The 27,852-nt window shown below is 33.6% G+C and overlaps 5 protein-coding genes across 8 annotated transcripts; 3 read left to right on the top strand and 2 right to left on the bottom strand.

Annotated features, from left to right (window-relative positions):
- The first annotated feature begins 19 nt into the window (after window positions 1-19).
- Window positions 20-2,870, top strand: LOC144836979 (14 kDa phosphohistidine phosphatase-like). 2 transcript variants are annotated; one of them, XM_078691944.1, is made up of 4 exons: window positions 20-105; window positions 727-885; window positions 1,163-1,281; window positions 1,835-2,870. In XM_078691944.1, the coding sequence occupies exons 2-4, from the start codon at window positions 735-737 to the stop codon at window positions 1,925-1,927; spliced, it is 363 nt and encodes a 120-aa protein (XP_078548070.1). In that variant the 5' UTR covers window positions 20-105; window positions 727-734; the 3' UTR covers window positions 1,928-2,870. The 2 variants fall into 2 exon arrangements, with proteins under 2 accessions (XP_078548070.1, XP_078548069.1); XM_078691943.1 differs by having other exon boundaries at window positions 78-172.
- LOC144836978 (plancitoxin-1-like) lies at window positions 2,769-8,513 on the bottom strand. Its single transcript, XM_078691941.1, has 7 exons — window positions 8,249-8,513; window positions 6,998-7,181; window positions 6,482-6,554; window positions 5,813-5,974; window positions 5,126-5,320; window positions 3,777-4,027; window positions 2,769-3,495 (listed from the first exon to the last, which is right to left on the bottom strand). The coding sequence occupies exons 1-7, from the start codon at window positions 8,359-8,361 to the stop codon at window positions 3,334-3,336; spliced, it is 1,140 nt and encodes a 379-aa protein (XP_078548067.1). The 5' UTR covers window positions 8,362-8,513; the 3' UTR covers window positions 2,769-3,333.
- Window positions 8,514-9,418: 905 nt separating this feature from the next.
- LOC144837502 (flotillin-1-like) lies at window positions 9,419-19,578 on the top strand. Of its 2 annotated transcripts, none has more exons than XM_078692652.1 (11): window positions 9,419-9,569; window positions 12,101-12,267; window positions 12,777-12,920; window positions 14,527-14,646; window positions 14,954-15,049; window positions 15,392-15,544; window positions 15,912-16,093; window positions 16,490-16,535; window positions 16,975-17,112; window positions 17,523-17,687; window positions 18,232-19,578. In XM_078692652.1, the coding sequence occupies exons 1-11, from the start codon at window positions 9,524-9,526 to the stop codon at window positions 18,253-18,255; spliced, it is 1,281 nt and encodes a 426-aa protein (XP_078548778.1). In that variant the 5' UTR covers window positions 9,419-9,523; the 3' UTR covers window positions 18,256-19,578. The 2 variants fall into 2 exon arrangements, with proteins under 2 accessions (XP_078548778.1, XP_078548777.1); XM_078692651.1 differs by lacking the exon at window positions 9,419-9,569 and adding an exon at window positions 11,249-11,382.
- Window positions 19,579-20,139: 561 nt separating this feature from the next.
- LOC144837329 (small ribosomal subunit protein uS2m-like) lies at window positions 20,140-22,328 on the top strand. 2 transcript variants are annotated; one of them, XM_078692382.1, is made up of 3 exons: window positions 20,140-20,265; window positions 20,522-20,647; window positions 20,761-22,328. In XM_078692382.1, exons 1-3 carry the CDS (start codon window positions 20,223-20,225, stop codon window positions 21,426-21,428), a joined length of 837 nt encoding a protein of 278 aa, XP_078548508.1. In that variant the 5' UTR covers window positions 20,140-20,222; the 3' UTR covers window positions 21,429-22,328. The 2 variants fall into 2 exon arrangements, with proteins under 2 accessions (XP_078548508.1, XP_078548506.1); XM_078692380.1 differs by having other exon boundaries at window positions 20,758-22,328.
- Window positions 22,329-22,339: 11 nt separating this feature from the next.
- On the bottom strand, window positions 22,340-27,824 carry LOC144837328 (uncharacterized). The gene is made up of 7 exons (XM_078692379.1): window positions 27,749-27,824; window positions 26,731-27,197; window positions 26,066-26,256; window positions 25,638-25,770; window positions 25,152-25,309; window positions 24,295-24,598; window positions 22,340-23,762 (listed from the first exon to the last, which is right to left on the bottom strand). Exons 2-7 carry the CDS (start codon window positions 27,091-27,093, stop codon window positions 22,452-22,454), a joined length of 2,460 nt encoding a protein of 819 aa, XP_078548505.1. The 5' UTR covers window positions 27,094-27,197; window positions 27,749-27,824; the 3' UTR covers window positions 22,340-22,451.
- Window positions 27,825-27,852: the final 28 nt, after the last annotated feature.

The raw sequence follows: 27,852 nt of genomic DNA, 5'->3' as shown, positions 1-27,852 counted from the left end.
TAATGAAGGCATAAATGGCGCTCCGTAGAGAAGTAGAGTATGCTCCAGTCGCCAGAATGACGCTCTGAATATACCTCGTGTACACAGCAGACTAGGCCTAGCTAGGTACGTCTGGGCCTATTATGCAGTATTCTTTCATTTTTAGTTCTGTTGTTACGAATTTCGATTAACTGTAAATTACATTATTGTATCTTTTTCGAAAAACAATTTGGCTAAGCCTCTATGACCCTAGTCTTTTAGGCAATTACAGTTAGGCTAGGCCTGTCTGTAGTGTAGTGTAAAGAAAAGTAAGTAGGCAGCTAGTAGAGGCCCTAGGCCCCCTTTCCTAGCGAAGTCCAGGTCGAATCGTCCCACTAGCGACCTCCTCGCCTAAAGTTGGCCTAGCTAAACCCATAATAAACTAAATAGGTTTATGCTAAATCTATAATATATCTTGTTCTTGACCTTGGACCTACTATATTACACTATATGAGTAGTATTATAATATTATATTAGTAGTACTAGTAGTCCTACAGTCTACACTGTACTAACTAGCCCTACACATAAATTTAGTATTGCTAGTCCAGACAGGGACAAGACCAATCGAACGAGGGGCCTAAAAAGTATGATCTGTCCTAGCAGGGTATACGCCAAACACTGGGCATATTATTTGTATGTATTGTATATCACAATGTTATTGTTACTTAATTAATCTGTTTTGCCTTTGTTTCGCCTTTGTTTCAATAGACTGTACAATGGCTGATGGTGGATCTGAAGTTGAACTAGATACTATTAATGATGTAGAAATTGATGAAAATGGCGTTTTTAAGTACGTACTTATTAAAGTCAAAGGAAAAACCTGTACAAAACACATTGTGAGAGGACATGCTTGGGCAGAATATCATGGTAAAAAAAAGGATATAACATCAATTACAGCTACCAACAAAATGTACTACAATACAATATTTAAATTTAAAATCAAATATATCAACCTAAACCCAAAATAAACTGATCCTACACCCCGAAATCTAATATCCAAACAAAAAATTGTATGGACATAAATTTTGGATACCAGCAAAAAGTAACCATCGGAATGATTGAAGTTAAAAAAAAATGTTTTAAAGTACATAATACATTTCCTGCATTATAATTAATAATCTTAAGACTTATTTTAATTTTACAGCTGATATATATGAAAAGGTAGAAGAAGCAATCGGACAAAAGAAGTGTCAGTGTGTGGGAGGTGGCAGAATCAACCATGAAATGTTCAACCAGAGTATACATGTTTATGGTTACTCAGTGGTAAGTCTGACTAAAGCTCTGTCTACACTACTTTATGTGACAAAAAAATGTGATTTGCCCATATATAGAAATGATGCTGTCATAATGTCCATATTTGGCCACATCACACTTTTTTTTTCAAACTAGTTTGATAGTGTAGACAGAGCTTTAGTGACTTCAGTATTATACAGCATACATTCTGTGTTGTGATAGCTCCCATAAATACCCTAATTTTTATACTTCCTGGTATATAATGGCATTAAAAAGTGTACAATGAAACTGATGACTGATTTATGGTGTTCTGTTGATAGATTGTGTGTTTTTATTGCTAAATATTTTTGTATAGCCAAATACAGTAAACTCTCCAAGTACCAGACTCTCTGAAACCCGGAAACTCTCCCAAAACCAGACTTTTCTAAGGCCCAAAATGTTCCAAATTTGTTTTTATCATTAAAAACACATTCCAAAAACCAGACTTTCCAGAAAACCAGACATATTAGGCCAGCCCAAAGGTGTCCGGTATCGGGAGAGTAGACTTTATATCAACCAAATAAGCTGTACCTACATATTTTAGGGATTTGGAAAAGCTAATCACGAAATTACAGTTGAAATTTTGAAGAAGAAATATCCAGATTATGAGATAACATGGAGCAACGAAGGATATTGAGTGAACATGAGGAGAATTGAGGATGAAATGGATGCATCTGAGCCAGAAATGGGGTGTGTACAGAAACTGTATGTTGAATCCTACCACTGTTTTGATGAAGTCTGGCGGTTGTTGCATGTAAAACCTTATAATATGGTTATTAGGTCGGATATTAAATCACTCACTCTATTGATACACTTTTGGTGGTTTCTAGGTCCATATGATGCCAAACATCAATGAGTAGGTTGTTAAAAATGTATAGCTCCCTAAGTTCTGCTTGCTGTTGCATGATGTGAATTAAAACTAACATTGTATACTTTTACCCACAAATAAGAAACTATATCTTGAATTCTACCACCATTTTGACAGCAGTTGTTGCATGTCAAATCATGTAATAGTGTTAGGTCAGAGGTTAATTCATTAGGACATGCTTCCTTACTCTATTCCTTCCTACAGTTATATCACATCAATGCGTAGGTTGTCACAAATTGATAGTTCCCTAAAGCGATGTCCCCACTAGAGAATCAACAAAAGCAATTTGACCAATGACAAGCGACAGTTCGAATAATCCATCGTTTGTGATTGGTCAAATCACTTACGTCCTTGCGTTGCATCTCTAGTGGGAACCAAGCTTAATGTAAGTTCTGCTGCGTGATCATTTGCTGTTCAGTGGTGTGTTCTGCAGTGACTTAAGCTCTGTCTACACTATCAAATTTTATGTGAAAAAGAACTGTGATGTGCTCAAATATGGTTGTGATATGACATCATCATGTCCATATATGGGCACATCACATTTTTTTGTCTCAAAAAGTTTGATAGTGTAGACAGATCTGGTATTACAACAAAGAACACATATAAGTGGTATTTTGCTAAAACTTTATTTAATAATACTGAGTAGTTTTGATTATCTTCATTATGGAATGAAAAATTATTATGTTATAAAAATAAAATGCCTTAACAAATATATAGAGTTGTATGTTCTTCATTGTGCGTAATACTGTACTTAATTAATAAATACATTTACCCTGAAAAAGTAACCTGCATTCTATGCAAAAATATGGTAATTTTTTAATTAATAATATAAATACTGACAACAACTTTCAATGTTTGTTTTTATTTTCAGTAGAAAATATCAAAAGCTAATTATTTGTAGTTTTAATTACCATAATAGCACTGTTGTTTTCATGTTCATTCATGCTTATTAAAAATGTCAGTATCTATAGTATAGCCATTTAATAGCTCAGTTTCGTACCTTGCACTAATATAATTACTTTTTATATCTGACTTTAAATTTTAATGTTTTTACTTGCTTTTTAAGAATGTGCATTTTTAGTTTTCTTTCTAGAAGACAGATTTTGAAGCGCATATATTCTTAAGCTTGTCAACCTAAGGGCGACATTGTAAGATTGCATCCACTTGCTAGCTTGCTAATTACTGCGAAAGTAAGAATCCATACTTATATTATTTTGGGGTGGGGGGTAGGGTTTGGATCGGCATTTCTCCACGACAGTCACTAGGCTATGAAATTGTTGCCAAACTGCAGGAATGTTAAAACACACAGTGCCACCAGCACGTTTCTTCTGGGATGTCTGAGAATAGAAATACATTTAAAATTAACTCAACAATTTGGACAGTTTTGACATTTCTACACAGTAAGTTCAGTTTATTTGTCCTTAGTTGGACTGTAGACATTCTTATTGAAAGCTGTTTGTTTGTTTTACACATAATACAATCAGATATATGCCAACTTTAATCAATCCACTTGAATTTAAATCAAGGACCAAGTAGTTGGCTTGTACCATTCTGGGGAGCAGATGCTTTGCTGAACATTCACACATTTAGGGTATCTGAAAAAAGGTTATACCATTACCATTCTATTAATTCCACCAATGCATACATGTTTGTCGGCGTCCTTTGTGATGTTGTCAGATATCGCCCATTTTGAGTGATCGAGCGTCTCATATTGCACAAAATCTCCAGGAAAGATGGTAGTGTTGATGTTGTGCACTTGATATGTATGTTCGCAAGATGAGTTCATTCTTAAGTATGTAGCCCCGTTTTGCCAGGTTTCGGTTAGCAAACTTGTTTTCAATTCGTGGGTAAGCCAATCTTCGTAAATATCTGTAACGTAACAACAGTTAAATATTACATATATAATACATTAAATATAATAATTTTCATAAACAAATTTGTTATACAGTACTGTATATGCCAATTTAATGTCTATATATAAAGCAAAAAAAGTATTAAAGGCCAGGTGCGTGCAAAAAATTTCTATTGATCATACATTTCAATAATTATCGATCTATAGTTTCCCCTATTTTTCATAATTTTTTGGACTTTAGTTGTGTTACACCAGCTTGTTAAAAATAAGCACTTTCAAATAACTTGAATTTACATTTCTAGTATTTTTATTTAACTTCAGAGTTTTATTTTCATGCTATAGCAAAAATTATGTACCGTATATCCACCATCTTTTTTCACCTTCTAAGGAGTCACCAGACATGTTGATACATTAGGTTAAACTACCTAACTACTAATGTCTTCCTGGTTTTTATAGCAGAATTTGGCTAAATTTTGTATTTGACCATTTTAAGGGAAATTCATGTTTTTGCATCTTGATTTCTATTACAAATATTTGATTTATGTACAATTAACCAGATATTATAATTAAAATTCATGCCTGTACCTGAGCTTTAAAACTGAAAAAAGCAATAGATATTAGGGAGGTTTCGCAACCTTACGAATACGATAACGAAAACGGATACGTCATACATTTGTGAAACTTTTGAGCTGATCCCCATTTCATATTCGTAAAGTGTATTCGTGTTGACGAATATCACCAGTCATATTCGTAACTACAAAACGACTATAGTTTTTGATCTATTTTGCACATTTTGCATTTGAATCAGGAATGATTCATGATTATAATATAATTATAGATTTATTGAAAGTAATTTACTAAAGTAATTTACTAAAATGCCAAGTCAATTTTGATAAATAGGAGTTTTTAAAGTCCTCGCTCGCTTTGATGTTACGCTAGGCCTAGGCAGCCAAGCAACACGTACCTGCGCTTCGCTCAAATTTACCGCAGTCATATTTTGGACGCGCCTCAATATTTCGTTGCCATGCTTTTTTTATGGCTTACGAAAACGAATACGTGTGCGTGACGTATCCGTTTTCGTTATCGTATTATGCGAAACCTCTCTATTACTTTACCTGCATTAAAACTTTTTGCTTTTGAAAAGCTTTTAAACTTTACTCCATTTTGTGACGTTAAGATAACACTTTGCTTAGTTGGGTCCTCAATGTATACCTTTCTCACCACTTTGCTTAAGTTTGTCAGTTGGCCTCCAAATTTGTCAGGAATGTTATAATCGTAAACATGTGGATGGTTGTATAATAATTGTCCACCTTTTTTATATTTAAAAGTAAAGAAAATCTAGTTACAGAATAATAATAGGATCATGTAAAACCAACTATTGTTATAACCGTTATGCTCCACTGCACATAATACAATAAATATGCCAAAAGTGACTATTACTTCTAAAGCCTTGTCTACACTATCGAACTTTATGTGACAAAAAGGGTGACGTCATCAGTACCATATTTGGACATATCACTACCATATTTGGGTACATCACACTTTTTTTGTCAAATTAGTTTGATAGTGTTGACAAAGCTTAAAAAAGGTTACGCAAGCTATTCCCGAAGATATATAGATATATATATAGATATTTTTATTGTCACTTTTGGAAGAATACAAAGCAAAATTCTTTTCCTGATGCTAAAAGTTAAAACAAGTAAATTATATTATACTGAGATTAAAAGTTCATAAATTAGATGTAAATGAGAAAATTGCCAAAAATTAAGGTAAAATGTTTGTAAATGAGAAGATGAACTCACCGATCGGTTCCAGCTGATCAAAGTTAATAGAGATGCAAAGAAAAGACTGTCCATATTTTAGAGCATTGTAAGGCCATACATAAGAACTCTTTGCGCTTTCTGGAAACTTTGGAGTACTGTGTATAAGCCAAAACGCAGTAGATGAGTCAAAACCAAGTGTACCTAAAATGTATACACAAATTAGCATAGGTCACACAAATTAGCATATGTCGGACAAATTAGCATAGGTCACACAAATTAGCATATGTCGGACAAATTAGCATAGGTCAGGACTGTGAGAACAAAACCTGTTTTGAATATCATTTTAAGACAAGAAGGGCGCTCATGAAAATTGAATGACGTGTTCCCAAACAACTATGATCTTTTAAAATCTTTTGAAAATCGGGCAATAACTTTTTGAGTAATCCTGCTAACAAATATAGTACGATAATCGGGAAAACATCACACGCGATCGACCACATAACCTCTCGCAATTCTGGCGGAGGTAATAAAACAATGTTCAGATCAGGGTGCTTGACTGCAACTTATTTCTGCATTTCAGTGGCAGATCCAGAATTTAGTAATGCCTGTAGGTGATTCTTAGCCCAAAAAATTACATGGTGCACCTATATTTACTTTTAGCATGTCCATAGGATCTGGTATCATGTGTGTTAAGTACACTAAAATTACCTTTAGTATGTCCATAGTTTTGAGAACTGGTTCCATTGGGGAACTCGTCATTGTACATTACATAACCAACATCCTACATGTATCATGAAAAGAATTCAAAATTGGAGATGAAATTAATTAAATAATACTGTAGTAAACAATAATTAGGCATGTTCGACGGGCTGCTTTGAGCAGATAATGCCTGCAGCCTTATTACACAAATAAGTGTGTGATGTGGCCACATATGGTAGTGACATGCCCAAATATGGTAGTGTATTGATAATGTAGACAGAGCCTAAGAGTCCAACTCAGACGGCATCGTTGGGCCCTGTCTACATTATCAAACTTTACGTGACAACAAAATTTGATGTGCCCATATATGGACATGATATCACTACCATATTTGCGCATATCACTACCATATTTGCGCATATCACTACCATATTTGGGCACATCGCAATTTTTCTTGTCAAATTAGTTTGATGGTGTAGACAGAGCTTAAGACTCTTCACCATCCCAATGTTTGAGCTACTGTACCTGTGATTGTGGATTGTCATATATTTGTTGCAGTGTGTAGCCTATAGCTTGCCGGCTATCATTTAATGACACACTGGATAAGCGCCAACTAGGAGAATTGGCGTCCATGTATTGGTGGGCTACACCCTCCTTGATGAGTGTGTTTCTGCTATTTTGATCTCTGTGAAGTTTAAGTACAATAAACCTGAAAGAATCAAAATATTAAACATTAGTTGATTGTTGATTAATTCATCTCATACTATGAGAATATACATATATGAGAGAAGAAAAAAAAAAGTATATATATCTATACATACTACTGAAAATGTAAGGATAAAAAACGGTGAACCATTAGAAACATTAAGTATGGGTTAAAGTGTGCTAGTTTTCATGTTTTATTCCCATATTTAAAGATATATTGTCCCCTAAACATTTTTTCTTCAAATTTTTGTTTGAATATGCCATTTTAATGTCACATAATAGTTATTCACTTTGACCAAAAAATGGATACAAAACAAAATTAATTACCTGAAAAAATGTAATTTAAAGCAAAAAAAATGCTTAAATTGTGTCAGACAATGGTTTTTGGTTAAAATTAAACGTTTCTTTTGTCTTTTTACAGAAGTAAATAACTTTTAATTAAAACTGCAAAGTGGCCTATTTAAAGTCTGATTTTATTAATCTTCATTTTTCATGTTTTTGGTGACAATACATCTTTAAGGATTTCTTGACACTTTTTTTTTTGAGGATGTAATCATTTAAGCTGAGCACAAAGTCCAATTTCTGGCCCTTAAAGATGTATTGTCCCCAAAAAACATGAACAATGAAGATTAATAAAAAAAAAACCCTATTTTTTGCTTTAAATTACAGTTTTTTTCAGCTCGCCCCAACCCTAAATCTGAAATCACTGCAAAAACCTATGCTTATGATGCAGCGGCTAACATACGCACAGTTGTAAATAAAGAAAATGAAAGCAGGAAATAGTAAGTACTCTGTGTACTGTTTCCATGAACCGCAGTTTTTATTATTCGACACTTTACTTCCTCTTACACTAAGGCTTCTCTCGTCTGGTATTGACCACCCTCTCCTGTATTGACCACCCTCTCCTTATATTCAATGGCCAACGTCTGAGGCAGACACTATATACAGGGAATGTTTAAACAGTCCTGACTTAGTTGTATCCATCATTTAGATGAATGAATGTAAAACTAATTGACATTGTCGTGCGCGACAGACGTCGACCACAAAAATAACACCTTCTTCGGTACTTACCAATCAATTGGTTTTCCATCACTGTCGAGACAACCAACTGAAGATGCAACTGGATGGCAAAACAAGACAATAAATAAAAATGAAGTTATTATTAAGCTCACTGCAGCAGGCATGCTGAACCTGTTATCCGTAATTTCACAGAAAACACGATGTTCTCCCTAACACATTGTCACGAGATGTAAATGTTTACTTTTTATCGCCCGGCTGAATAGGCCCATTGTATTTAAATCGAAACATTTCCTCATTACCGCTCCATCCTTTGTTGACTTATTTTTGGCTCTTTTAAGTTTAGACCATCCCACTTTTATACCGTTCATTGTGCTATCTATAATGTTAATAAACGTGTACATTATTAATTTTTAATGTTATATAAACCACTGTAGAACTGCAAGTTGTAGTTAAATTATAAAATGAATCACATAATGTAAAATTGCAATTTGTTTGTGATTGTATTCATTTTAATTGATTGTTTTATTGTTCCCGTTCTATAATGAAATCGCCCGAATTATTAGACTTATCTAAAGAGGGCGTTGCTGTATTAAGCTGGAATACAATTTGGGAATTCCCCGTTTCTACTCAACGGCTACTGACTGGCCTGCAATTGAATATGCCCTATTATCGGTGTGCATTGGTATTATATATACGAATTAAATCAAATTAAGTACTGTAAATCCTTTTCAACAATAATAATAGTTATTGTAATTGTTATAATTGTTAAACTTCAATTGTCGAGAAAACAAAAATGGACGCCCTCTGGCGTAAGCGCACTGTAAGTAATTTTGCCAATTACCACGCGATGGAGCATCCTATGTCGCTTTTGATTGGTCAACTTTGTGCGTAGGCTAATGCGTTGCGGCCGCTAGGCAAGGCAATACTGTACGCAAGTGATTTTTGACCAATCAAAAGCTCATGTTGTTGCGCGTTGCGTCCCTTAGAACTAAATTACATGATTCTAACATCAATACTTTTTGGAACGGCCCGCAGCCTGTGTCAACGGCTAGAATTTATAGTTTAATTGTTGCGTTATTAATGATGTTAATTTTGAAACGACCGCGCCAGGTTCAGCGTCAAATAAAACGCATCGACGATGATAAAACGTATTATGATTGTTGTAATGAATCGCCTTGAGCATTATAATAACGATTTCCGCGAGAGTAGTATCTTCACGGTGTGTGTGTATAGTGCGGCGGATATTATCATTAACGTGTTCGGACATAGGCCTAAATGTTGGTTTGATATCAAATTATAACTGAAATACAACATTATATTTGAAAAATGGGGTTCGAAGTGTGTGGACCAAACGAAGCCATGGTAATTTCAGGTAATATGTTTTTGTTTTTTTGGTATATAAAATACAATGCTGTAAAATTGCCAGTGTGGCCATGTATTGGGATATTAGTCGCTGGATGCTGCTGCAGCAGCTGAAACAAGAATACGTGAAATAGTTTAATTCCGGTTTTTACCGTATTCAAGGCCTGTGTCGCATAATACCGAGGTGTGACACATTACACACTGAGGGGTGTGGGTGTGTGTATGTGTGTGTGTGGCGGGTGGGGAGGGGTTTCTTACCTTTGTGCTTGAAATGTGCACCTGTTCTAGTACGTTTCCATCGAATTGAAAACGGAGGCCACAATTAATTGTAATCCACAGAATAATAATAATGTGCTATTACGGATCAAAAACGGTTCTGTACTTTTGCATCATTTTATTTTTAATATAACAATATTTATCTGCCTTCTGCACTTGAACATGGACGTCGAGTATTACTTGAACACTGATTTACGTCACGCGGGTCATCATATATTAAACTTTCGAGCCACAACACATTAATGACAGCCAATCAAACGTCGGCTTCATATATTATTATAGCATGCAGAAACATAACATATGTATCTAGCAGCATTTTTATGAAAATTAAATGTTAAAATATACTTGCATTTCTTCCGATTAGTGATTAATTGAATAATTATAATTAACCAATTAGATAATTTATTCAGATTTTTTAGGTTATTTTTAATTAAACTGACGCACCACAGTTATTTAAAATCGCATCAACCCTGTCTATAAATTTTATTGGTACATTAAATTATGCTTGGCATAATTTAGACAATAAAACTACAATTAAGAAAACACCAAATTGCAAAACGCTTATAAGCCAGCCATTTGTTAAAAATAGTCTGCTATTAATTAAATCTCAGAGAGGAATTTTGAAAAAATCTCCATCATGTATGGATTTATAAAAAATTATTATATAATTACGGGTTGGAGAATCATACATTAGTATTTCAAATATGGCGTCTCGGTTCAGTCATAGGAAATTGACTTTTAGTATATGAACTTACTTGCTCAATCAAGCGTAGATATTTGGATTCTGTCCAAACTTAAGTACGTACTTATTCGTTACGATGTTCAGTTCTACTGCGCACAGAAAAAAGGGCACAATATTTTTGTTACGGTAGTACAAAATAAAAGTTGCATCAAATAGTAGGCCAGCAAATTAAAAAAATAGTCCTATAGCTCCCAAAAAAAATGATAAAATAAAAATTAAATAAAAACAGGGGCGCAACTTGCAAACTTGGCCTGGTGCATTTCTTTACCTCTCAGTGATTTTTTAAATTGTTAATATCATAGGAAGACCAGTCCATCGCCTTTTCTGTTTTAAATTTCTAAATTAATAAATGGGCTTATGTAAATTCAGAAATAAATTTCTATGATGGATCTATTAATTATTATTAATATTATCAGTTTAATATTTCGGATCCGCCTTTGAATACTGTACAATTGAATACAACCCTATACTAAAGTAGATTATTACTGTGTCCCACAATGCAACCTGTTTTACACATTTAAATGTCGCAAATTTAGGTTAATTAAAGCTTTCTTAAAGTTTGTCATTACTATTAATAATATTAATTTGTATATTTAATCTTCATAGTATGGCAACATTTTAGGAAAATAAAACAAACACTAGTTGGTATTTATAAATGTGACGCCTTACATCATTAATACATCAGAGACTGGGGATGGAACCATTTTGATTGAGGGGTGTGTGTGTGTTGTTTTTGTGTGAAATAAGCTTAATAAAATGGTTTTCTTTGAGGCTTGTGGGCCTAATGAGGCAATAGTTGTATCAGGTATATGTTTAATATGAGTGTATACATATTAAATTTGTTTTAAACATAAATTTCGGTATCTTATCTAAGCAAATTTGGTGACTCCATACAAGCTAGCTAGGCCACACGCACCATGTACCACCCAGCCAAAAAGCAAGTACGGCGACGTTGCCATCCCGTTGCGTTATGTATGTAGGCCATACTCTAGCTAGGGCCCAGCCTACTAAGCCTGGATGTTTCTGCCCTGGCCTGAAAACATACCCCATCCCATTCAGGTACAAGATACAGTATTCAATTTCTGTAGATTATCTGTGCACCTTGTAGGCCTAGGCCTACTAGGCCTAAATAAAGTAATAAATTATTAATTAAATAAAAAAATGACAAAAATGGTCTGTCAGTGAGTGGAACCTTAATAAAATTTCAGGTAGGCATCAACTAAAAATGATGCAATTTAGATATAATAATATAATATTAATAATACATTAAAAAATGATGGAAATTGTTATTGTAACAAATAAAAGGTAGGAAGGTAGGAATATGACAGCAAATAATATTAAAACTTTCACTGTTAAAAAAACTGTCAAATATTCAAATACTGTAAATAAAAATTGGTTCCCAAGTACTACTATGTGTATAGTAGAAATTTGCGACCTCTGAACCTGTAATTCGTGAAGTTAAGTATAAAAAAAAGGGAAAAAAGTTTAGTATTATAAATAATTTTGGTAAAATTTTAATTTAGGATGTTGCCATACAACACCAGAGATGATTGTTGGAGGACGTGCATTTGTGTGGCCAGTCATCCAACAGATGCAGAGACTGTCTCTTAACACAATGACGCTGTCCATCAGTACAGATAATGTCTACACCAGGCTGGGAGTACCTATCTCGGTCACTGGAGTTGCTCAGGTAAATTGATTGTAATTTAAATAAATAAAGAGCATGTAACTTTAACTTTTAACACATTGAAAATTCTGCAATATTTTACCTAATATATTTGTATAATTTTATCTATTTGAAAACTTCATCACAGTTTAGATGATGCAAATAATGTCTATTTATTCTGTCTTTCTACTGAATGACACTTTCTCCAAAGTGGTTCAGTAGAGAAACATTAATATAATAAAAAATAATTCAAAGAGAAAAGTAATTTACATTAGTTAGTACACACACATTTACAAAACTATCTACAAAATATACAGTATATGTAAAAACTGAAAGGAATTTAAGGTAAATACTTTTAAAATACTTAATCAGTGATATTTTGGATTGAATTGAAATTAAATTACACATTTGTAGAATTTCTAAGAAAAAAAATTCCCTTTAATGTATGAAATAATGATAGATGCTAGTTTGTTCGAGTACATAGTAACTGCAGTTCTATAATACATTAAAATGTCAAAGTTCATTTATTTAAGGTCAAAGTTCAGGGACAAAATCAAGAAATGTTAAAAGCAGCCTGCCAACAATTTCTCGGAAAATCTGAAACTGAAATCGAGCAAGTTGCTATGGAGACATTAGAAGGACATCAGAGAGCTATCATGGGAACAATGACAGTTGAGGTACCTGACGTTTAATCTATCTAGTAAATCAGCAATTATTGATATGATTTGTAATTTCCATCAAATTTATTTTAACGTCTTTTAGTTATTTATTTTGAAATTATTTATTTATACTGGATAACCTTTTCAGTCAAAGACTGGTCTCCCAGAGGGCCCAGTTATGATCAGTGGCTATGATGTACTAGTAGACCGGGGTAACCCCTACTCGTCTCGAAAGATATACTAGGTTCTTTAAAGTGCACATGAGCCAGATGTGTACACTGGTTAGTTTGTAGTCCTTATTTGAGAAGACTCGTTCTACCACCAAAACCATGGAGCGAGTGAGGCTCAAACCCTTGCCGATGTTATGGCTACAGAATTATGTTTCCACTTGGCCGCTGACTCGCTTTTAATTTTCTTTAGCATCCACAACCCCTGCTTACATCCATTTCTTAAATTAGGCTTTTTGTAGCTACAGTACATAAATGTTGAATTAATTTGTTTGGTTTGAACAAAACTCCAATCCTTATGATGTTCTTATTGAAACCGAAACTGAAAACACAACTAGCTAAAGCATTTGTCTACTAATTAAAATTGTGTCTTTACGCATCAGTGAGCTTGTCTACATTCATATTTGATTCAGTAATGTTTTATTCAAAGAGTTGAAGCCATGTAGCTTATGTTAATGTAATCAGAAGCTTGCATCACATTTATTCAAAGTCACACTTAACATCGTTAAGCTCTGTTTACACTATCAAACTTTATATGACAACAAAATGTGATGTGCCCATATATGGGCATGATGATGTCATATCACTACCATATTTAGGCATATCACCACCCTATTTGGGAACATTACACTTTTTTGTCAAACTAGTTTGATTGTGTAGACAGAGCTTAAAACCTACCACAGAATAGATATAATAATAATAAAATGCATAACTTAAAAACTCTATGATATAATATTAAATCTATTTGTGCTCAATATATATTATTTAGTACTACTAAAATATACATCATTTTTTATTAATAGTGTTTTCTTCATGAATTATTCAATAACTTAGTAGCACTGTTCCTACAGCCTAATACTCTATTATTTCCTATTTGAAAGCACTAACAAGGATGTGGAGAGATTACTGGCTCAACATTTAAATTCAGGATTTAAATTGGTTCATAGACTTAATAAAGTTATTGTATCATTTAGCTAACATTTTCATTGTTAAAACTTTACTATATTATACATGAAAATAGCCTGTCCAAAGGAATGCTTTTATTAACATGTTTGAACTGAACACTGGAGTTGATTTATGTATTTTCCACATCTGGCTTCTATTGTATTCTCACTTTATATGATTTGTGATACATCAGGTTATGATGTATGCACACTGATCATTTTACATTAAACCGGATTCATATTGTGAATGTAACTACGTATTTAATGTTAATTGACCATCCATGAAGGCTTTAGTCTCTTCTATTGATGTATTCTTGAAAATGTTCTCTTCATTTAAATCTAAAATTAAGAAATAATTTGATTGTAGTTGTTCTTGTTCCTTTTGTATCCCATTCTGTAAGTGACACTGTTGAATGTGAATTTAACATTTAAAAAATGAATGTGTTTTTGTAGGAGATTTACAAAGATCGCAAGAAGTTCTCAAAGAATGTGTTTGAAGTTGCCTCATCGGATTTAGTAAACATGGGAATTTCTGTTGTCAGCTATACATTGAAAGATGTCAGAGACTCTCATGTAAGTCTACTGCTTTTGTTTTCTTAAAAATACACAATCTTTTTTTGGGGATGAAATAATGTATGAGTTCTTTGTATAGTGCCATTCTTACTCATAATGGCTTTGTGGACTCAAGAGGTTTTTTTCAACCACATGCTTCTTCCCTAACACACAACTACATGCACAATCATATTATGTCTTTGGATTACGGTTCGACTGTCTTAACCGCTCAGTCATTCATGTTAGTGAGTGAGTGGTAGGCAGGAAAGATCATAACTAAATGTGTTTTTTTTTCGTGATTAAAAATATTAAATTTTGATTTCTTTAGGGTTATTTAGAAGCGCTTGGTATGACTCGAACAGCTCAAGTAAAGAAGGACGCTCGCATTGGTGAAGCTGAAGCCAAGCGTGATTCTGGCATTAAGGTTAGAATTTGTTAATTTAGACAAAAAAATGTGTTAATGTTATTATCTTTGAATATTTATTTTACTTTGACACTATATTGATCATGTGTTAGTGCTGTTTATTAGTATACAAATAATGAATTGTTATGAGTGCAATGGTACAAATATTTTTATGAAGTGAAAAATGAAATTTTCTATTTTCACGATCCCCATTCAAGTTCATTCAAGTAAAATACAGAATTTACTTAATAATTGGCCGATAGTTTTTAGGGTGGGTCTTGCATAACAGCATCCCTGATTTCATTTTATGCATTGTCATGAGTGCAATGGTATAAATATTCAATTGCGTTTCTTTAATCTCAGGAAGCAAGAGCCGATGAAGAAAGAATGGCGGCCAGATACTTGAACGATGCAGAGATTGCAAAGGCTAAACGGGACTTTGAACTGAAGAAAGCAGCGTATGACATGGAAGTACAAACAAAGAAGGCTGAATCTGAGATGGCCTATGAATTGCAGGTAACTGTTATTGATTGCTTTATAGAACCAACTGACATCAGTAAACATACAGTATGAGCAGTATAATTACCATCATATAAATGACCTAAAACTACTACATCAGGAAACCAGTCATCTCAGACAGCCCTGATGAGTCGCGACCTGATGAGAGGTATCCATCATATGATGCTGAGTTGGGCTTTAGCAATTGTAAAAAAGAATTAATAATTACATCTAAAGCTGTGTCTACACTATCAAACTTTATGTGACAAAAAAAATGTGATGTGCTCAAATATGGACATAATGATGTCATATCACTCACAAACTAGTTTGATAGTGTAGACAGAGCTTAACAATCTTCTTAATCCATGATTTTAATCCCATACAGGCTGCTAAGACGAAGCAGGCCATCAAGGAAGAACAAATGCAAATCAAGGTAGTGGAAAGAGCTCAGCAGATTCAAGTACAGGAACAGGAGATACAGAGACGCGAGAAAGAGTTGAGCGCCCAAGTGAAGCAACCAGCTGAAGCCGAGAAATACAGACTGGAAACCATTGCTGCTGCCAACAAGTACGTGTAAAGCTCTTTCTACACTATCAAACTAGTTTGACAATAGTGTGCAGAGCCATCGACATAGTGATCTGTGCAAATATTATCGACTTAATTATCTTTTTAAATCAAATCAATTTTATTCATCCCATCAAAACAATACACATAACAAAAAGGTGTAACAAATTTAAAGAAGATGAAAGGGACCTCCAGGAAACCCTAAGGGGCTTGTGATAAGGGGCCCACTAATTAGCACTTCTAGGAAATTTATTCTGGATTTATCCTCTTTTCCCGTCCCTTGTTTCCCAACTATATAATGTTGCTAAATATAAAGAGGCAAGTTACTATACAGTAATAGAATATCGACACAGTTCTGCACAAGTAGTTTCTGACTTAATATTTTATAATTATTTTTAGGAAGAAAATTGTTCTGGAAGCAGAAGCTGCCTCTGAAGCTGTCAGAGTAAGTAACTAATATTATCATAAATAATTCATATTATTATAAGACCATAATACCAGCAGTGATAATGGATTATTAAGCTCTGTCTACACTGTCAAACGTTATGTGACAAAAATATGTGATGTGCCCATATATGGACATGATGATGTCATATCTTGATATTGTTGATATAAAGTTTGCGGTACACCACATATATTAGTTCTGAAAAGAACTTGAGTTTCTCGACGTTTCGATCAATATGCTTTGATCGTCCTCAGGAGTGAGGTGTCATATCACTACCATATTTGGGCACATCACTACCATATTTGGGCACATCAAACTAGTTTGATAGTGTAGACAGAGCTTAGCAATTGTTTTTTCAACATGTTGGTCTAGTGTTGAATCATTCCATTTTACATGCATATTTGCTTATGACGTTCGTTTGTTGCATTCTTCTGTCCAGGTACGTGGAGAGGCAGAGGCATATGCTATTGAAGAGAAGGCAAAAGCTGAAGCTGAACAGATGGCCAAGAAGGCTGATGCCTGGAAAGACTATCAAGATGCTGCTATGATTGACATGGTTCTTGAAACTCTTCCAAGAGTAAGTACATTTTATACCTGCTACCTCTCACGCATAATGCATGAGTATCGCGTATGAGGGCCGATTTTATGCCTCACGCTATTCTCACTAATCCATAAAAATATTCAGAAAACATATTGAAATTAACTTCCCTATTTTTGAGTTATTATAACATAGAGCGAGTTATATACAACTATAATTTAATGTCTCGCTTCTACAACCCCCCTCCTGAATTTTGCTAATTAATTGTGATGCAAAAGATAGGCTCATAGACTCATTTCAGTTTGGCACCTAAAATTTGCCCTTTTTAGGCCCTGGCCCCCTCCGACTATTTCATGATCCTGGATCCGCCACTTTGTTACCCTTCTGTTATATAAAATCATTTCTATCTTGACAAATACTGTCATTCAAATGTGTGTAAACTTATGTAGGTTGCTGCTGAAGTGGCCGCTCCACTGGCTCAAGCCAAGAAGGTGACAATGGTTTCTTCTGGTAAGGGTGACGTCGGTGCCAGCAAACTGACCGGTGAGGTTATGGACATCATGGACCGTCTACCAAAACTTGTTCAAAGCATGACTGGTGTTGATATTCATAAGGTACGCTTTGGTTTATTTGATAAATTTGAATGAATTATGAATGAAAAAAAATTATGAAAAATACAATATCCAAAGTAATTCAAAAATATGTAAAACTGATTGAAATTGCACATTATGATTTATAAGACAATTATACATCACATAGATTAAAAATAAAAAAAAAAACAATATTTTATAATAGCTATTGCTACACACCCAATTATATTTATAATTATTATTATAAATGTGACAATAGTCACCTCTCCTACAAACTGATACCCACATAAAAGCTGGGAGCTCTTCCAAAAACTTTTCTGTTGATGTGTTTTGTAAACTTAACAATTCATTGTGAAAATCAAAAACAGCAGACATTCCAGGCCAATTAAAGGTCATCTGGCTTTTTAAAATCTTTAATTTGCTACTGTATAAATATGAAAAACTAAGCTAACCTACATTTTTTTGGTTTGTTTTTGTGGTAATTTAAATCACTACTTTGATTTATCTCCTTAAAACATTAATTAAACTTGACAACATATTGACAATATATTTACGTTTTAATTTACAGAGCATCGCTCAAACGAGAGTCTAACATTCATTATAATTTTGGACATGGTTGACATCTTGCAATGCATCTGTGCTGTTATACCAGACAACAATCTTATACAATGTAGTTTGTAAATAAAGTCTTGTATTATTTAGTATTATATTACAATTTTTATATGGAAATATTAGTATTTTATGCAGTTCCTAGCCGCACATTGTGGACGAAGAAGAAAATTACTAAATGTCGGTTGTAACTTGTTATAATATGTGCACCTTTATTCTTTGATGAGTCTGTGATATTAGATAAAAGTTGGTTTATATAAACAATTTTGTGAAAATGAACAAGAAACCTTAGATGTTTGCTGCTAACCAAATGATATCTTCTATGTTAAATAAGAATAACTGCTGATTATCGGCGAAAAACTGTCAAAAAAATTGTAATTTTACTTTTAGCATAGTCAATGCATTAAAGGGTAACAAACAAACAAAGTATAATACAATTTTATTATAATTATAAATAAGCAAGTATAATGTGTTACAATTCCATTGGTCACTTGTACATTTGTACTTGCATTGTGCTTGTATACATCCTGTTCAGATCCAAGCTTTTGGTATAATATGAACATTAAATTGGTGTAAAATTATATCTCTATTTATACTAGTTCTTCCCAACATTACTTGCGATATTCATGAACAAAAAATATTTAGTTACGTCAAATGTTTATATTTACATTTTCATGTGAATTTGATTATTATCTTTATTGCAATGTCTTGTATATTGGATTTATTATTTGCGGTTGATAACGGGTGTTTTAAAATTAAGATTTGTAAACCAATATTTATTGTTTTTGTGAAAACCATAGTTGATATTTAGACTATATCATCTTTATTGTAAAAGGTACCCTAGTATGATATACAGGCATAGAGAGATATACTAGATATTAATTAATAAATATAAATGATTGCTAAAATGTAATTACAGTAAAACACCTCCTTTGGGACACCATTTTTATTCAGGAGAGTTTAAATAACCGAGGGACAATATGTGTCCCCTTAATAGAGGTTTTACCAGGGAAGAGTGCACTGGTTCTAGTATAAGTTGAAATAACCACCACCAAGCAATTCTTTATTAATTTCCTGGGGGTACAAAGATAAATTGTTTATTTTTTGTAACAATTGACTAAACATCCCAATATTTCTATTTTTTAGTAATCCCTAATCATTTTAACTCAATGTACATTATCATAAAATATCATTATTTTGATAGTAATTTAGGGCTATCCTATAACCAGGAAATACAACACTCATATTATATAAACTATAAACATAAATGTTGTATAATTTTATAAGTACAGTACATTCATATTATTGGTATGTTCAATTTTATTAATTATTTTAATTAAATTTTATTTATCAGTTATTAAGTCTAATGATACTACTCCCAGACAAGATACAGTTATATAAATTGATGAGTGGTTTTCAATCTATAATTAATATTGAATTCCCTCAATTAATGTTCTGATGATGCTATGTAAAATTTACTTAGATTGCAATAAAGATTATTTGAATGATGTTATTTTGGAATAAAATACATCATAGCAGGGAGATACATCTCCCTGATCATATTACTGTAATCAATTAAATTGTATGAGATTTCAAAAACTAATAAAATCATGTACATGTGACAAGTGTGTATATTTTGTGTAATGTTCATCTTAAAAAATAGCACCCTGTCCATTTTATAAATCGTGTAAAAAGTAAATAAACAAGTCGCGTGCGCAAATTTGAGCTAGTGACAGTGTTTACCGACCAACCGACCGACATAGTGAGCTGTAGAGTCGCGTTTGCACGCAAAATCTGGCATTGTTGTGTTTTTTCATTTACAAAGAGGGCGCTTTCCTTTCATTGCATGCAGAGCCATATATATGGCTCTGATTGCATGTTGTGCGTAAACTCTCGAGCGGAAACACATGATCGATTTTTTGAAAAGTACATGTGGTTGTTATTTTCTAGATGGGGCTTCTAAAATTTGGACGAGTTTTTGGTTTTTATAGAGGTAAATTATTTCATTTATAAATCATGTGGATAAGGATTAATGTTTATAAATGCAATGTTGTTCAATAGCCTGAACCATGTTCGAAAAGATAGGAAAAAACTCTCACTAGGTAGCTAGGCATATTACTAACTTAGCCTTAGGCTGTAGACGCGAGGAATCCGGGATTACTCAGCTAGGAAGAACGATTCGGTCCGAGGATCGATCAAGCCTAGGACGATTCGGTCCACTTTTGATTGTAATGTTGTTTTGATTACAGGCGGTCTAATTTTGCAAAGAGCAAAATGTGTGACTGTTTGTCAGAAGAAATGGATTTCACAAGGTCAAGATACAACATCTGAACAAAATTTAGAAATAGAAAAACAAGCAAGACTGCTGAACACAGGTATAGAATAGAGAACATCATTCTTTCACTCAAGAGAGTTTGTAAAAATCATTTAATATTAACTTTTTGTTTCAGTTTATGAATTTCACACTTTTGACATTTTTTCACAGAAGAATGTGTTAGACAGCCCCGTGTCGAGACAAAAGTAATAAATCCTCTGGATTTCAATGATTTCTTTGGTGTTAAAAAACTGTTTAATCTTCAAACATTATTTGATGCAAACGTCCACTTAGGACATAAAGAGGGACTGCTAGACCTAAACATGAAGCCCTACCTGTTTGGCATTCGACGTGAACAGTGCATTATTGACTTAGAAAAAACAGTTCCTCGTCTACAGCTTGCACTTAATTTCGCAGCACATATTGCGTACCGTAAAGGAATCATTTTGTTTGTGAATCGCACACCACAACATGTTAATCTTACGGAAAAAACAGCAAAAGAATGCGGAGAGTTTGCCCAGACAAGAAAATGGCAGGGAGGGTGTTTCACAAATGCACAAGTTCAAACCGGACCTGGTACGCGTCTTCCTGATTTATTAATATTTACAAACATGTTAAACGACGTTTTGAATCAACACCTTGCAGTGAAGGATGCTGCGAAGATGAACATCCCAACAATTGGCATCGTGGACACTAATTGTAACCCGAATCTTATCACGTATCCTGTTCCAGGAAATGACGATTCCCCCTCTGCTATTAAGCTTTATTGCAAATTATTTAAGTTAGCAATTCTAAAAGGCAAAGCAAAGCGAACAGAATTGGAAAAGACCATTGGAGAGTGAATCATTATTATTTCTGATAGTCCAAGTATTAATGTATGAAAAAAAGAAATAGAAATGAAATACAAATGGAATTGAAAAGGATGCATTTCCACAACATAAGATTCATATAAGAATTACATTCATAAAATGTTATTTTGTGGATAGTTATTCAAATAAAATTACAACAATTGTTGAATTTCAAATAAAATTAAGTAAACAGGTAAGTACAAAATGTTCTAGCTGGTATATTGTTTTAGTTATATTATCGGTAACTATTCAAAAAGAGCAGCAATTGTTTTATTAATTTATAGTGATTGTTTATACTGTATTATGAATAATGATTGTTTTGTTAATTTATATGCCAATTGTTTGAATGACAAATCTTTACTTAGACCTGTAAATACAAATGAAGAGGCAGAACACATCAAATTTAGAATTAAAAAATATAGAACTCTTTGCGTGACATGCATGTCAACCATGCCAAAGGAAGTCATGCATATTCATGAATCGTTGAATTCTCAATATGTGTTACTTACTCTTGTTTTATTTTATCTGAAATCATTCAGTAGACCCTTCTGTCAAATTAAGAAAATTGCATCATCTCAAAATAACAGTTGATATTAAAAATAGACAAATATTAATAATTATTGTATTGCTTTTTTGTCTTTATTATTCCAGTAGCACCTCCAAGGTAAAATGTTATATATGTACATTATAAAACATGTTTAAAAAACATTAATGTTAATATTTGAATGTTCTCAACATGATCACCAATTGTATGTAGCTATTAAAACTACATTATAAAACATTGTTAAAAAGACATTAATGTTAGTTAGTATTTGAATGCTCAACATGATCACCAATTAAAACTAGATGTGTTATTCAACATTTTTCATATTAAAATTCCTTTTCTATACTACAAGTTAATACTGTATTTTTATTATACTTTTATTGCGCTTATACAAACAACATGCAGCTGTAAATAAATAATGAATAAAATACTTGAAGACTTAATGTAATATAGGATGAGTTCACACATGTATTTTAACTGTGTACTGTGGTAGGATGGGTTCCCACATGTCCGTCAAACATATCAATTACTGTGTTCCATCTATCTGGTTTACCTTCTTGTCTTACTGGTGGTAAGACTGGATCTGTTGCCGTCTTTGGCAGTGGATAAAAGGTTTGAACATTCTTCTTTCTTTGATTCTGGTATGTAACCTTATTCCGTGCTTCTGAAAGCCTCTCATTGGCTGCTTGCAGCATCTTTGTGTCCAATGTTGCCTTCTCAACCACAACCTGCGCTTGTCGCATAAGTTTACGATGCTCAAGGTATCGCTGGACTAACTCGGATTGATGGCGATGCCGTTCTTTTTCGGCTTCAGTAAAGTCTTGTACATTTTGTAGATCTTCTTCCCTCTTGGCTGTCTTATCATGTTGCAGCAATGCATTTGAAATTGATGTATGTTGTCCGTTGAACTCCACTGAAAACATCCTATCAGATTTTAATTTATGCGTAAAACTTTGTGAACGTGTCAAGACAGCTTTTCTTTTCTTCAACGCTTTTTTCTCTTGTAAAAGCTGTTGTTCTCTTTGCTTAGCCATATCTGCTTGGTCTTTATCATTCTTTTGAATTGCTTGTTGCCTTTTTTCTTCAAGAATTGTTTTAGCGCGAAGTTTACCTTCCTCGCGCTGTTCTCTCAAACCTATCACGTAGTCCATTCGCGCATTGGCTTTTTCCATACGAGTTCTATCTTTGTAGGCTTGCTGAACAGCACGCAAGCAAGACATCCCCATCGTACCTTGTACACGCGCAAACAACCTTTGATCAGCTGTCATTGGTTTTCTTCGCAATTTCTTTTTTGGTATTGTGCATTTATTTTCTATAAACGTTTTGTTAGCTTCGCGTACATCTCTGCCAGCTTCTCTTCTTGACTCCAAAAGCTCTTGATATTTGTCGACATCTACTATTGCTGATTTCATTCCCGATAACTGGAATTTTATACATGGTTCTTCATCTTCTTCACTGTCGGAAAACATGGGCGAAAACTGGCGATCTCGTAGTAGATCAGTATCTGATAATGGCCCTAGCATCTGTTTAACGGTTTTAAACACCTTTCGTTTAGTTTCTTTGTTTTTCTCCAACTTGCGAGGAGGTATCATGGTGGCATTGGTGGCAAGTGTTAATTTTGATAATATCTCAATTTGGGTCTCGTCTGGTACGTTTGTTTCCATGACAATGCCGTCGAGAGGGTTGTCCAATGTGAACTGTGAGTTTTCTTGAAGTTTTGTGAGGTCAATTAGTATGTTTTTCCTTTTCCTGTGAGTGGGAGATACTGTTGCCTGAACATTCAACTGAAAGAAAGAGAAACAAAATCAGTCAGTATTATTTTACTATTTCAAAGTCAACAACATAGGAGAGGGTCCAGAAAATTGATAAATTAAAAATAACTATTGACTATTCATTTACAGTAATACATTTATTTCTCCATTTCTTTTTTTATGTAACAAAATAAAAAGATCAGTCAGTATTATAGAGTAGACAGAGGGTCCAGAAATTGTTAAAAATTTATTTTTCACTTCTTTGTTTCATGAAACAAAACAAGAGTCAACAGACAATAAAACAAACCAAAACTAAATTAAAAAAAAACTCCACAATGAACCTATTGGAAACTTTTATTAGGGTGGTTGTGGAGGGCTACTTATGGATTTAATGATTGTATGCATTTTAATAATAATATCAAACATGTATAAATCGCTCTTTACCGGAGTCTCACAGCGCAAAATGAAAAGAATAACTATTGAAATAGGCGAGTTTTCAGGAGAGATTTGAATTGAAAAGGCGAAGAAGTGAAACTGATATTTGAACAATAAGAACATAGCAAACCTCTTGTTGAATGACTTCTCCGTCTCTGTGGCCCACTGAAGAATCATCACCAGAAGGAACCAACGTTGAATCAATTGAACCCGGTCTTCTGTTCACCAGATACGTGTCATAATCAATACCAAGGCTTTCAGGTGCAGTGGCCTCTGAAGGAGGATTGGTTGGCACTTTCACCTCAATCTCTCTGCTTGGAGGTTTACTGGTGCTGGTGGGTCTCTGTTTTGTTGGTGAGGTGATCCTTATTGGAGGTGCCACCCATTTGAGGCCTTTGTATTTTCTCCAGCATCGCTGAATACAAACAGCACCCCTATTGACAGAAAACATAACGATGCAAATGTACATTTCCTATATAAAGCTCTGTCTACACTATCAAACTTTATGTGACAAAAAAATGTGATGTGCCCATATATGGACATGATTATGTCATATCACTACCATGTGGGCATATCACTACATCACACTTTTTTTGTCAAACTAGTTTGATAGAGTAGACAGAGCTTTAACAATAACCTAGTGTTTTTCGTAACATGGCAAGCAACAATGTTCAAGTTTTGAATCCAGTACAGTCATTCTGAGGGTGTGCAGAATGATTTTTTGACTTGATAGATATGTACTGTAGTCTTAGCTTGTGGTGCATTGTGAAAAAGAATGGTTGCTTTATAGCAAAAAATCCTTCGAATTAAGCCTGGGCTTCTCTTTTTTAAATAGGCTTTTTTTAAAGATGGACTTCATTTTGAGATGGACTTTAAAAAAAAAATTAACTTTCAAAAATGAATTTTCATTCAAAATGAATTTTCATTCAAAATGAATTGTTATGAGAAAAGCTATGTGGAAGAAGTGAAAATGTTATAACTTCTTACCATACACGGTTGTCAGAAACTTTTTTGAAACTGCGTCTTGCAATGATTCCACGAATAAACTTCTGAATGATGAGGACAGGGCTGTACTTGGCCTGAATCAAGGACACGTGTCTCAACACTTGTTTAATGTTGTTGAGTTCATCTGTCAATGTTGGCTTCTAAAAGATATTTCGTAATGTAGGTTCTTAACTTATTTTTTTCCCATATACTGTCTTTTGTAATATTTATTGATGATTCTCTATATTATTCGTACAGCGGATGTATATCGTCGTGCATCTATAATTTGTCTAGTATCATTCTGTGTCACATATGTATCAAATGTGACACCTGTATCGTAGACCATACATAGTAAAGGTGTCATATGCGATACATATTTGACACTATATTACAGTTTGCCATGTAGATCTACAGTACAGAGAATGTCCATATATGGGCACATCACATTTTTTTGTCACATAAACTTTGATAGTGTAGACAGAGACTTACCATTGGAAGTGGTAGCATTGGGTTGTACTTAAAGTTTACATGCATCGTCTGAAAGTTCCCTCCAAAAATTGCATCTTCAATTATTTCTTCATCTGATATCACATGATAATCTAAAGCACGAAGACTCCAAATACTACAACACAAGTAAAATATTTATCAAAAAAATGATAATATAAGTAAAAATAATTCATATGTTTATATATACAAGCTTTGTATTGTAGAGAAACCCATGTCTTGAGATGTACCATTTACAGCACACTTAAATTTGGTAAACTTTTACACATAAAGATACATAATATATCACACCTATAGCACACCTGAATGTGTTGAGGAGTGCAATTTGTTGCACACCTGAAATTTTCAAACATAACATTGTAAACAACTATTTAAATTGTTATAAAACGTGAAAAATCATGAATATTCATTACCTGTTGACAACATGATGTCGATAACTTTTCTTAAGACTGATTGGCGTATCATACAACGTAAGCAACTCTAACTTCTGAGCAGCCCCAATATTATGTACGCAGTCCAGTCTACTAATGCTGTTATTATGCAGATAGAGGACCTTTAGTGAGGAGAGTGAGTGCCAGAAATCTGGTTTTGGCAATGTTGTTATCTGCAGGGAAGAAAATGCATATTGTGATTTTCAGTTACAATATTGTTAATGTCATCATTTTATCAATCAATCTATTTCCTGAGATGACATTCACGATTACTATTATCATATTTAACTATCATTTCATTATTTCAATCAGTGTACTACTCTTTCAAGACCCAGTTGAAGTCTTTCCCTTTTAAACAAGTTTTTCATTAATTGAAAAAAAAAAAGAGCTTGCTTATAATGTACTATATAAGAATGACCTATCATTATTGTAGATAATTTATTTTTCTATTTTGACGATGATTTGACTTTTTTCTTGATATTGATTGAACTTTAGGATAGAATTTTTTTTATACTTGTTTTTCCGTTAATGAGACAAGCACCATTATTTCAAATTATTTTGTGGACAAAATAAAGTTATATTATCTTTTCCTCTTTATAATCATAACTTAACTAACGTTATCACAATCACAAAAAACAGTTATTTACCTGGTTGCTATGAACATCAAGTTTAATGAGAGCTTTGCAGTAAGCGAGGCAATCAATTGCTGTGATGTAATTATTTGCCAGACTGCAAATTGTAAGCCTCTCACAAAGGTGAATCTGACCCACATCTCGTAGGTGTACCCCTACCAATTTGATCACTTGGAGATTTGCAAGACTATCGCCCTTCAATGGACAGTACCTGCTCTCTAGATACTGCCGGTTTGGTGAGACAATGTAACCCTCGGCTTCGGCTTGGCGTAGGAATCCTTCATTTCGTTCCTTCTTCAATAACGCACTAAGTCGAAGTGGTTTCTGCTGCTCAAACACCCAGGATGAAATCAGATGTCTATCGGGAAGTGACAACATTTTTTGTATTTTGCGTTTTTACAAAAACATTGTCACATCAGACCAGTTCAAAATAATTAAATCTCAATTTGTTGTTCTTGTCATCTTTCATGATAAAAGCTAACCTGCAATATATGAAATATTAATTATTATCATTATTATTATTAATTGGGTTGAATAACAAAATAAATGTATTTAAACTTAATTTGTTAGTGCATGCATGTTGCAGTAACTAATTAATTGTATGACAAAACAACTCACTACTTAAGTTAATTATACTATAGCCTCCTCAGAGAGGCAGACCTAGCAGAAATAGGCATAGCATAGGCCTAGAACATTTTACCAAAAATGGGGCGAAACTATCTATCTAGCATAGGCCTATGATAGTTAGTAGTAGTAGGATAGGCCCAGTCGTGCATAATGGAGTCTACTCTACTCTCTTTCTCCTCCTCTCTGTCTAGCCTCTACCTTTAGACTAGGCCTAGTACTATTTTAGTAGGCTAGTTTAGGCCTTAGTTTAGCCTACTTACTTAGTACAAACTTGATAATCCTAACTAGGCTAATACTTCTAGGCTAGGCCTACTAGGCTAACCACACTAGCTAAGCTGCTCAGTCAGTCTGCGATATAATGCTTCTTATTTGCTTATTACATATAAATAAACATTAATTTACTTGCTTTTTTCAATATTATTCATCAATCAAAGTTCGATCAACAATCTCAAAATCTCTGCTTCTTCTTTTTGTTGCCACGTACGTCTCGGTTGAATGACTGTTTCCCTA

This window comes from Antedon bifida, chromosome 3 (genome assembly GCF_963402885.1).
Source record: "Antedon bifida chromosome 3, ecAntBifi1.1, whole genome shotgun sequence".
Taxonomy (NCBI): Eukaryota; Metazoa; Echinodermata; class Crinoidea; order Comatulida; family Antedonidae; genus Antedon; species Antedon bifida.
The sequence above is the reverse complement of the archived record's forward strand: the minus strand, read 5'-3'. Positions and strand labels throughout refer to the sequence as shown.

Coding starts and splice junctions, on each gene's coding strand:
- LOC144836979 (XM_078691944.1), top strand. CDS start 735: ATGGCTGATGGTGGATCTGAAGTTGAACTAGATACTATTAATGATGTA. Junction 886..1,162: donor TGCTTGGGCAGAATATCATG/GTAAAAAAAAGG, acceptor TTAATTTTACAG/CTGATATATATGAAAAGGTA. Junction 1,282..1,834: donor ATGTTTATGGTTACTCAGTG/GTAAGTCTGACT, acceptor TACATATTTTAG/GGATTTGGAAAAGCTAATCA.
- LOC144836978 (XM_078691941.1), bottom strand. CDS start 8,361: ATGCCTGCTGCAGTGAGCTTAATAATAACTTCATTTTTATTTATTGTC. Junction 5,321..5,812: donor TGATCAGCTGGAACCGATCG/GTGAGTTCATCT, acceptor AATATAAAAAAG/GTGGACAATTATTATACAAC. Junction 4,028..5,125: donor AGCAAAAAGTTTTAATGCAG/GTAAAGTAATAG, acceptor GTTACGTTACAG/ATATTTACGAAGATTGGCTT.
- LOC144837502 (XM_078692651.1), top strand. CDS start 11,334: ATGGTTTTCTTTGAGGCTTGTGGGCCTAATGAGGCAATAGTTGTATCA. Junction 11,383..12,100: donor TGAGGCAATAGTTGTATCAG/GTATATGTTTAA, acceptor ATTTTAATTTAG/GATGTTGCCATACAACACCA. Junction 14,647..14,953: donor AAGATGTCAGAGACTCTCAT/GTAAGTCTACTG, acceptor TGATTTCTTTAG/GGTTATTTAGAAGCGCTTGG.
- LOC144837329 (XM_078692380.1), top strand. CDS start 20,223: ATGGGGCTTCTAAAATTTGGACGAGTTTTTGGTTTTTATAGAG. Junction 20,266..20,521: donor AGTTTTTGGTTTTTATAGAG/GTAAATTATTTC, acceptor TTTTGATTACAG/GCGGTCTAATTTTGCAAAGA. Junction 20,648..20,757: donor AGCAAGACTGCTGAACACAG/GTATAGAATAGA, acceptor ATTTTTTCACAG/AAGAATGTGTTAGACAGCCC.
- LOC144837328 (XM_078692379.1), bottom strand. CDS start 27,093: ATGTTGTCACTTCCCGATAGACATCTGATTTCATCCTGGGTGTTTGAG. Junction 25,310..25,637: donor CAATGCTACCACTTCCAATG/GTAAGTCTCTGT, acceptor AATATCTTTTAG/AAGCCAACATTGACAGATGA. Junction 23,763..24,294: donor GAGAAGTCATTCAACAAGAG/GTTTGCTATGTT, acceptor TCTTTCTTTCAG/TTGAATGTTCAGGCAACAGT.